Genomic DNA, 11,041 nt, shown 5'->3' with positions numbered 1-11,041 from the left:
TGAGTCTACTCTTTTTTATTGGGTTTTTTTATGGTTTAATTATAATAGATATAGATAGATAGGATGCGTGGTGCAAAATTAGACAACAATTAGAATTCAATTTGAAATCTAATTGAATTTTCTTTTAGTTTTACCTATTAAGATTTGAAACCCTAATCACTTGATGGACCAATAGGCTGTTGGGCTATAATTAAAATTCTGCAAAAATGTAGTTGTGGGGGGTAAAAAGATCTTAATAGGGATATGGGCCGTTGGGGCTTACTAAGGAAGGCCGACCTGCTCTTGGGTTTAGGGCTTGTTGGTACTTTAGGTCGGCCCATGCGCCGAGGATCCAGCCGAGGATGTTTTTCTCCTCGGACTAACACCAGAGAACCCGGGACTTCATGGTACAGGTTAGTGAATGACACGGTCAAGACCAGTGGTTAAAGGGGGTGAACCCTTGAATGTCCTAGAAGCACCGATGTTGGGAAAGTGTCAAAAGTAAAGGCTGCTACCTCCACATTAAAGACCCTGCACCTACCACCCTGGCCGCATTAATGGGGAGGTGACACTTGAACAGTGGAAGGGAAACTTCTAGTTACTGTTCAAAGGCACTAAGAAAAGAAATATCTAGGTTAAGGGAGGAGTTGGGGCAACACGTGTATAAAGTATTAAAAAGAAGAGTATTTAAGGGGAGATCTAAAACAGAAATGAAGGACGGACTTTTTGTAACCTAAAAAGAAAAAGGACAAAGAGAGAGAGATAATATAAGAACAGCTCTCGGCCCACGTCCGAGGAGACCTATTTATATTACTTCTTGCTGTTTCCAAATACTGGCAATCTTTAGTTTGTCATTTAATCTTCACTCACTTCTAACCTGGGTTTCAAGCCCACTCTCTACAAATTTTTATTGTTTAAGGCTCATTGGGCCTGAGCCCATAACTGTTCTTGGGTCCAGGTGTAATTGTGCACTTACAGTAGTTTGATCGGTCGAACTATCTTCTCGATTGGTTGAGTCTGGTATGTTTTAAATTCTTGAACCTGCAGCTTCCTTTATTTTTGTATTTAGACTTGCAGCCTATAGACTCTAGAATCTATATCTAGATAAATTTGTACTCATGATTTGTTAATTGTTTTAAACTTTTAAAACCTAACAGGAAATCTTTTGTTTTTTAATAAAAACAAATTTTTACGTCTTTTAGATTATCTATTGTTAACTTTGAATATGTTTTTTTTTGGGGGGGGGTGTTCAATCATGCCAATCAATAGAGAAAAAAACCTTTATTAAAAAAGACAACAAGCCATGCATCATGCATGCATCTTCTTATTAAATAGACCATTTTTCACTGCTACTAAAGGCAACTCAAAATTTGAAATTTTAATATGGATTCAGTATCTATCAAACCTTTGTTTACTCCTTTTTAGAAAAGATGATATCGTGAGTTTACCAAAAAAAAATGACAAGAAGAAGAAGAATCATGAAAGGATATACAGATCGACCATACCACCGTTATGTGTAAGGTTAACTTGGTCGAAAAACATTAACCATTTACCATATAAATTTCTTAGGGAAAAAATAAATAAAAACCTAAAAAAATTAAATTAAACACACACGTGTGGACGTCCATTAAGTAGCACATAAAGGTGTCCTTACATTTAATGATTCCCTTAACTATTCCACAAGGTATTCCCTTTCGGTGTGGGTTGTCGTTATGTTGTCGCATCGCTGGGTATGGCTAGCCAGCGACCCGTGATTCTTTCACTTTCATGTAGAACACGCAAGAAGCATCCCGTGAATTGTGAGTTTGTGACGGAGCAATGCTATATTAGAGGATCAACGTCTGATTGGCCAAAAAAACTTTATTTTACGTTTTAAAAATTTACTTTATTTATTTTATCAACTCATTTTATAAATTTTCCTACCTTTCTATTTTTATTTTTATATACAACTTATTATAGTAATATAAACTACAACATTAAATAATATAAACAATTTCATTCTCTCTGTTATCTCCCTATCTCTTTCCTTTTTCTTTGTTTCTTGGATGAATCCACACACCCAAAACTCCACCAAAACTCAGCCACAAACACCAATTCTCTCTATTCTCTTACCAACACATTTTGTACAACTTTTACCATAACTAATCATGTGGTAAGTAGTGAATAGAAAAAAAAAAATAGTGGATCTATATGGGTCCATATCTTCACCACTCATAATTCACCATGTGGAAAGTTGTGTAAATTGGTTGTAGTACTAGCATTGTAAATATGTCAATTGGGAAAAAATTTTAGGTACTTTGAAAAACAAAGAGTTGACACTCTTTCCTCTCACAATTTTTGTGGATCCAACCATAAATTTAATGAGTATGCCTTACCATAAATGTGAGAGAATGAAGCACCGTTATCTAGGGCAGGCCTTAGGCCTAAGCCACTTAGGTCATTGCCTAGGGCCCCTTACTAGAGAAAGCCCCCAAATTTTGGTGCAAAATTTATTTATTATTTATTTTTTTGAAAGATATAGGAAAAAAAATTAGTTTTAAATTTTCCTTTACTTTTAAGAAGTACGAAAATTGAGTAATACCAGAGATAATACAACTTTAAATACATGGGTATTACAAATATGTATCACTAATCAATAAATAATTTAGATAGAAAAATGCTAGAAATAACATAAATTTTACTTTAAAGCCTTTACAAATTGATATGACAATTAATATGATTTGTGAAAGTCAACAACCTATTAAATGCAATTTTAAATTACTTTTTGTGGGTATCTTTATAAGCCTCATATTGTAAAATTTATAATATCTCTAACATCATTCATTCAAATACTTATTTATTATCTTATTGAAATGCCACTAATCATATTTATTGCTACATCGTTTATAAGTTTTTTTGTAGTAAAATTTGTTATAACTTTAGCATTTTTAAAAAATACTACAAAATTAAAAAGAATAGATTTTGTTATAAAAAATGACATTAAACGTTGGTTAAATATTATTTAAGTAATAACAAAAAGACTCATTTTAAATATATTGTCTTAGGCCTTTAAGTTTGTTGGGTCGTCCCTATCATTATCCATAATTCGAGAGTATCTAAAAATTACTGCTGAAAGCTAGGAGTCCTAGAACCACCTTTGCTCCATCCCACTTTATGATATCCTCCTCCTCCTCCTCTCTCTCTCTCTCTCTCTCTCTCTCTCTCTCTCTCTCTCTATATATATATATATATATATATATTCCTTTCTTTTTTTTTTTTGGCAATGAGCTTATTAGATTTAAGGTAAGTTTGATTGGAGGAATGGAAACGTGAAAGGAAATAAAACGGGGATAGAAAAATGGAGGGATATAAGAGATTTATTGCTTTCTCATTTTTTTTGAGAGTTTGAACCTATGACGTCCACTCTTGATCATAGCTCTTTATTATTGGAATAAGATGCCAATTAATTTTTTGGTGTAGGCGGGAATTAAACCCTAGATCTCTCTTATTCAACCATCAGAGACTTTGCTAGTTGAGCTAACTGGAACCCACTATATTTAATGTTCTCTCATGGTGATTGGTTTGGGAGTGGAAAAGTAGAAAGATGTACAGCTCTTTTGTTTATGATGGAAAATATTGTTTGTAAAAGTTTATAAAATAAAATAAAAAAATCATACCAAACCTCTTTTTCTTTTTCTTTTTCTCTCTCTCTTTTTTTTTTTTTTTTTGGAGAAACCAGCCTAGCATACCAAACATTAACTTCAAGTGAGATAAAATAAAAATAAAAAATAAAAAAGAAGTTGGCGTTAAATGTTGTTGGAAATATTGGAAAGCAGAATAATAATTGCAATTAGCCCCCTCTTTTCTCCCATGTTTTCTCTCCAAATTGGGGGGCTTAAATTTAGTGAGTCCAGGGAGAAAACTACCCAATCCCACTATTTTCTCCTCATTTTTTATCCTTCCTATTTTCACTTCAACTAATTAGAGCTTTTAACTTATTTATTTATGTATATTTTTTTCAAAACCTTACTCTTTTTTTTTTTTTTTTATAATAGAATTCTCGTAATTTCGCTTCAAATTGAGAGAATTCATTTCACAATTAAGATTTATTTTTTACATCTAACGTTGTATAAATTTTGAATGACATGATAGTCTAAATACCCTTTTATATTTTTAATATTTAATATGAAAATGGATCAATTTCAAGAGCATAAGATATTTTTCCAATTTGTTACAACCAATCTTTAACAATAATTTAGCAAAAAGCAATCACCAAAATGCTGAATTAGTTGGTATTCAACAAAACTTTATAATAAGTGGATGGGAAACTTGAACCTTAAATTCTCTCATTAAGAGAACTAGTTTGTAAATTGTGCTTACGCATGAAAACATTCGACAATAATAATGATGAGGTGGTTTTACGCAGGTGAGTGGAGTGATCATCTTAGCTTTAATGCTGAGTATTATAAATGGACCACTTGATATCAAAATTAAAAAAATTAAATTAAACACGTGGCATAAAATTAGATAATAATTAGAAAATAATTTGAATTTGATTGTATTTGACTTTAATATAGCTTGTACGATTAGGTAATATTATTGAATTTTAAGGCTCTTTACGATTTTGTTCATCTTGTCTACACCTATTCCATAACTTTTATTTGTTTGTTTTGTTTTTTGCATTTTCTCTTGTCATTGTGTCCCTCTGTCCACGGCATTTAGGTTTGTTATCCTTGGGCCCTTCCTCTCTTTTCTAAAAGTAAAATCATGCAAAGATTTCACAAGTTAATAAGTCAATTTTTAAACACATACATGGATTCAATTGCATTCATTGTAGCAGCATTTGGTAAGGTAATGTAATAAAATTTATAATAACTTTATCATTTTTCCAATAAAATAAATAAATTCTTTATTTACATCTATGTGTTAAGTTTAAAAATTGAGACATGAATTTGTAGAGTTTATTTAGTAAATTTTGTAGTACCATGTCATCACTGACATCACTCTACCCTTTTTGTTTTAACAACTGTAAATATATTTATTTGTTGTGATTAGTGCATAAAAAATGGCATTAATAGTGGATCTAGATAAAATAATATCACTTTTTTTTAATATATATGAAAATTTTTCATATTGTTCATTAAACAAAGTTTGGCTAAAACTTAGTTGGAGACTTAAGTTTTAACCCACAATAAAAGAATGACATGTATTATTGTCATTGCACATGACATGAACGCATGTTATTTTCTTATTGGTAAGGGTGATTTAGGGGATGAAAGTTGGAAGGGGGAATTGAGGGATTTTGAATAGTGTCTTTGTTTGGTTGGGAGGTAATCATTGTGGAGCTTAGGTTTTTTCTACGCAGGGCCCCATTTCTAGGTGTTTTGTTTTAAATTTATACAAATATTATTGGTGAAACTGCACTATTGGTCCCTGAAGTTTATCCTATGTGCGCAATTAGTCCCTCAAGTTTGAAGTGAGCATAATTAGTCCCTTAAGTTTTAAAACTGAGTTGTATTGGTCCTTTTACTAATTATTGTTAACGGTGTTACTTATGTGGCTAACGAAACAATGACGTGACATTTTTTTAATGACAAGTCATGTTTTTAATTAAAAATAATTTCCACTTAGATGAAATTGAAAAGGCATTGACCTGATTAAAAAAAACAAATCTGCTATTTGTTTAAACGACGGAAAGAGAGAAAGGGAAGAGAGAGCCACAAGCCTAGCCACCGGTGGAGATCAAACCCAAGCCTAGCCGCCGCCGGTGGAGACCAAACCCAAGCCTAGCCGTGCGATAGCCATGGAATGATAAGAATTTCATCATTCCGGCGACATCACAAGCCCCAGCAGCCACCGGCGACAGCCACTGACCCGCCTCCCTCCTCCTCTTGCACAACCACTGACCGCCTTCGTCCTCCCATCTCAGGTATTATACTTTTACCTATGGTTTCTATGCATATAAATCTGAAAAGCAATGTCCCATTCTCTCTGTCTCTCTTCTGTGAAACCCTAAAAACTGGAACTTTTCTAATTCTTTTTTTCCCTTTGAGTCTCTATAAAATTTCAGAAGCAATTTTATTCAAGCAGCCCGTTTGTGTCACAACTCACAATAAATAGGTGAGAGATATTACGGGTTTGGAGGTTACAGATTTTGATTTCTGATTGTTATGTGTATTTGGCAATTTAAAGGGAATTTCAGGAAAAGGAATTTTGGTTTTGTGTAGTAGTAGTTTTTTAGTTGAATATATACTAGTAATAGTGGTATAGCATTCAATTTATTCACAGGGTCTTATTTCGTGCGCTAAAATCAACAGCCCACGTTTTTAAAAATAGAAATTATGAAGTCGGGACTCTTTTCCCTTGATTTCTATAGTGGTGGTACTTTGGTCGGCTTCCATGGCTGCCGATGTGGCTTTGGATTGAGGAGTTGGAGGAGGCTGGAGTCGGAGAGAGGATGGGTTTGTGAGATAGAGAAATGGAAAATTCTTATCATTCCATGGCTGTCGCGCGGCTAGGCTTGGGTTTGGTCTCCACCAACGGCTAGGCTTGTGGCTCTCTCTTCCCTTTCTCTTTTTCCGTCATTTAAACAAATAGCAGATTTGTTTTTTTTTTAATCAGGTCAATGCCTTTTCAATTTCATCTAAGTGGAAATTATTTTTAAAATTATTTTTAATTAAAAACATGTCATGTCATTAAAAAAATGCTACATCATTGTTTCGTTAGCCACATAAGTAACACCGTTAACAACAGTTAGTAAAAAGACCAATACAACTCAGTTTTAAAACTTAAGGGAGTAATTGTGCTCGCTTCAAACTTGAGGGACCAATTGCACACACAGGGTAAACTTCAGGGACCAATAGTGCAGTTTCGCCAATATTATTTAATATCATCTCACTTTTATTTCCAATCAAATAAAAGGGTTTTTCATAATTTCACTTTTCTATTTTAACTAAATACACATGAAAGAAAAGTAAATATTGTATATCCCACACTTTTCCATCTCTGAACCAAGCGAAACATTAGAGCATTCGAATTAGCTCATGCACAATCTTTTATCTATTTTAGTACAAGAATTAACTTTTTCTATTTTACACACTTAATTTTCAAAACACCCCACATCCAATTATCTAATTTACACTAAGTTTCATTAAAATATTAATTTTATTGATTTTTCTAATTGTTTTTTTTAACAACCATCATTCACACTATTTCTTCATTACTGAGATATGTAAACATAAAAAACTAAGGGCGGATTACAACTTACCAATTTGTGATTTAACCGAAATTTAAGCTGTTTACCTATACTTTACAATTTGACACTTAACCCACCTGAGGTTAGTTCAGTTAGATTTTCTTAACCCATATCTGTTAAAAATATAGCTAAATATATGATTTTGCTTCATTTTTATGTTTCTCTCATAAAAAAACACAAAAAACATAAAAGTACAAAATCAAATAAGATAAAAAAAAATTTAGTGGAATACTTGCATCATAAGATTTCGATAGGCAACTTAAATTTCGGCCAAATCATAATTGAGTAAGTTGTAATTTGCCTAAAAACTAAATATAAAATGAATAATATCATTGTTTCCGTGTAAATTGTAGTTACTATAACAATATTGTAAATTTACATAATTATACATTAATTATATGAGTCATTTTTAAATAATTTTCACATTTTTCTATTACACATATATGGGTTTCTTATAAATTATTCCAAAAAAGAAAAAAGAAAAAGAAGAAGCTCCAAAAATAAAAATCCCCTCACATCCATGAAGGAGAGCGTGTCCTCCACAAGTTGTCCTCACCGCCACCTACTTTTCAATCCCCAAATATACATTTCACCGACCCTCGCTCACAAACAGAACTTCATTCAGAGTCACAGCAGGAGGAAAGTCCCAGAGACCAAAAGAAAAAGATATAGACAAGACAAGACAAGACAGACCCCATTTCGATTTCCATTTCAATGGCTTCGATTCTAAGCACGGTTGGTGCCACGTTGTCTTACAACAAACCAACCATGGAGGGCCTCAAGCAAAGCACAAGAGGAGGGACCCACTTCAAATCCTTGTCTTTCGGTGGTGTTAGTGTGAAGCCTAGGCGTGTGGCGGTGGTGGTGAGAGCGGAGAGTCAGGGTATAAACCCAGAGATAAGGAAGAGCGAAGACAAAGTGGTGGACTCTGTTGTGGTCACTGAGCTCTCTAAGCCACTCACTGCTTATTGCAGGTAAACCCCCCCCCCCCCCCCTTTTTTTTAAGTATTCCATAGATTCTTGATTTCTTAGAATATGCATCAACCTTTTGAGTTTAGGAAAAGTGTACTGATTTTAATTTTTAGCAACTTTTTTAGTACATGTTGACCAGAATTCATTTGTCTGACCTGACCCACACAAATTTTCACATTGTAAAGTTGATGTCCAACTTATTTATAGTCTTAGCTAGTTCTGAAACAATGGGATTACAAGTAGTTGATAGTACTTGATAAAGGGCCAAATTTGGTAGAGCAAAGTTAAGTTATAAAAATTCATGAATTGTTAGTTAGGGTAGCTGGTCCAATTTGCTGGTTTGTCATAAATTCAATGCAACCATGTGGTTTAATTTAATTGGGAACATAATTTACTGTCTTACAGAGCTGTACCTGAAAGCAACTGTGTGATTTTTTATTTTTGGGATGGGAGTTTTGTGTGATGCTTATTGGTGTAGAGAGGCGAGGTGTTGAATGCGGTGGTAAGGGACTTTTTTTCCGGTAGATTTGAAGTCTGAGAAGTAGGTGAAGGTGAAATTGCCTTATTGATGTGGAATTAATTGATATTGAAGAGATGGGATTTGAATGGCCACAAAATGGCTTGTTGATTCATAGCTGAGAATTTCAAGTTTGGGGCTCAGTAGCAAACTATTTTAATCTTTTCAGTGCTCAACTACGCCTACGTTTGGATTGCCAGTGCGTTTGCGTTTCACTTGGCTGGTCCCATGGCACTGTTCATGGACCAGCCAAGTGATGAAAAAAGCGTTTTTTATGGGTTTTTAGCAATAAAAAATATTTGGCTACAGTGTTTTTAGCAATAAGTTTTCAGCAAAATAAGTATAATCCAAACACACCCAACCCAGTGTCATCCCCGCTGCTTCACAGTTGAGATTTTTGAGTCTAGGGATTAGCGGCTTTTCTCTCTTAAACAGAGATTTGTGAGAAATGTTTGTGAAAACTTTGATTTTATGCAGAAAAAAATCTGTGATTTTTGTGTGAAAGAATTGTGGTTTGTTTGTATGCGAGCGCGAATGACAGATGAGAGGGTGCTGACAGATTTTTGTGTGAAAAAAATTGTGATTTGTTTGTATGTGAAAGAGGAATCTGATAGAGAAGATGCTGAAATTGGGAAAATACTGAAATTAAAAAAATAAAGATAATCTTTTGTTTCACTTCTTAGTTGTGGCGGATTTAGGGTCATTAGTGCCTCTTTTTTTTTTTGGGATTTCACTGGTGATGCATAACACTAGCATAATTGTTGGAATGCTGGATTGTCATTTTGCTGTTCTTAACTTCCACAATTATATGGAGCTAACAATGGCGGAATGAAAAGGAGGGCAGAGAAAATATAAACCTGTGTAAGTGTATTAGCAACACTGAATGAATTACAAAGAGTACTGGCTCATTATATAGAGTACAATAAGGTTAGGCTTTTGACACCAAAACCATTCTAACGAATCCCTAAAGTTTCGAATTAGTTACACTTAATTTTTCCCGGGATTCAAGGTGCTTTTAGCATAAAATGTCTCATTAAGAAAGCTTCAGATATCCAAGATGAGCAGAATGAAGAACAGGGAACAAGATGAGCTGACTTGTACATGTGTGTTATCAAAATGGTGTCATCAGATTTAGTGAGTAAATGCCCTTCAAAATGACGCCACTCAGCTTAAGAGAATAAACTCTAATTTATTGAAAATGTCACCGTTTGTATTAAAATATAAGCAGCTGTTTTGTAGCTGACCTGGAATATAGCGTTAAAAGCATCTGTTCTTCTATTAAATAACCTAATAAAGAATATTATCATGTTCAAAAAGATATCACAATGGCACATCATTCTCTTTGTATAACTTGGTTTATAATGCAGCAACACATTATTTATAACATTCTTCATAGGAAATTCAAAATCTGATCATGTTATCAGACCACAAACAGCTGAGATAGCTTGATAGGAAAATAGTGCAATAAATTTTTATTAACATGTAGCAGCATTCTTAGGGTAAAGAATGCAACGAATTATATTAACATCATAACATGTAGCGGCATTCCTTGAGATCTTGTTCAATGTTATGCCCGCATATAAGCCAAAGTATCCAAACTTTCAAGTATTTGTTGTCTTGTTTCTTGCAGGTGTTGGAGGTCAGGGACTTTCCCTTTGTGTGATGGAAGCCATGTCAAACACAACAAAGCTACTGGGGACAATGTTGGACCACTGCTCTTGAAGAAGCAGTAAAAGTAATCATGATGTCTTTTATCTTTGTAGATTATCTGTCCTGTTGAACTTGAAAGCTGAAAATTCTATACAGGCGTTTGATGAATGGTGTTTATCATACTTTATTGAACTCTTTTGCGTGTTATTGATTAACAAAAAATATTGTCACATAAACATCATAGAGGTCGGATAGATTATTTAGAATAATTGCTAAAAACCTTGTTGGATGACTCATGACCGTGCTAGATTAGACTTGGTGTGCGTTTGGGACAAGTTGAAAGTTTCAGCTTATTTGCAACAGTTTCAACTTATTTTTGTTATTATTCATGGGTCTTACTGCACTTTTTGTTACTATTCATGTATCTTATTATACTATTTAGTTAACTTTTACCTTTATTAACAATACTTTCAACAAAAATTTTTAGTTTCAATGAAATAAGCTATTCTAAAACAGACACTTGATTGTCCCCGGTAGCAGCTAGGAAAGCATGCCCATAGACTAGGAGTGCCTTGGGACTTTGGATGAGCTTTACTAATAAAAGCATTATAGAAAAAGAGGGAAAAAGGCTCTCTCTTTCTGGTGTGGGATTCGCCAAAATAGGTTGAAAAGTTTTTTTTTTTTTTTTT

General features: G+C 33.6%; 1 protein-coding gene across 1 annotated transcript; it reads left to right on the top strand.

Annotated features, from left to right (window-relative positions):
- The first annotated feature begins 7,698 nt into the window (after positions 1 to 7,698).
- LOC142611695 (CDGSH iron-sulfur domain-containing protein NEET) lies at positions 7,699 to 10,544 on the top strand. Its single transcript, XM_075783799.1, has 2 exons — positions 7,699 to 8,187; positions 10,333 to 10,544. Exons 1-2 carry the CDS (start codon positions 7,928 to 7,930, stop codon positions 10,433 to 10,435), a joined length of 363 nt encoding a protein of 120 aa, XP_075639914.1. The 5' UTR covers positions 7,699 to 7,927; the 3' UTR covers positions 10,436 to 10,544.
- Positions 10,545 to 11,041: the final 497 nt, after the last annotated feature.

This window comes from Castanea sativa, chromosome 10 (genome assembly GCF_040712315.1).
Source record: "Castanea sativa cultivar Marrone di Chiusa Pesio chromosome 10, ASM4071231v1".
Lineage (NCBI taxonomy): Eukaryota > Viridiplantae > Streptophyta > Magnoliopsida > Fagales > Fagaceae > Castanea > Castanea sativa.
The sequence above is the reverse complement of the archived record's forward strand: the minus strand, read 5'-3'. Positions and strand labels throughout refer to the sequence as shown.

What these genes read in the sequence shown, in the direction of transcription:
- LOC142611695 (XM_075783799.1), top strand. Translation starts at nt 7,928, where the DNA reads ATGGCTTCGATTCTAAGCACGGTTGGTGCCACGTTGTCTTACAACAAA. An exon ending in CCACTCACTGCTTATTGCAG is followed by an intron (nt 8,188 to 10,332) that starts GTAAACCCCCCC and finishes TGTTTCTTGCAG; the next exon opens with GTGTTGGAGGTCAGGGACTT.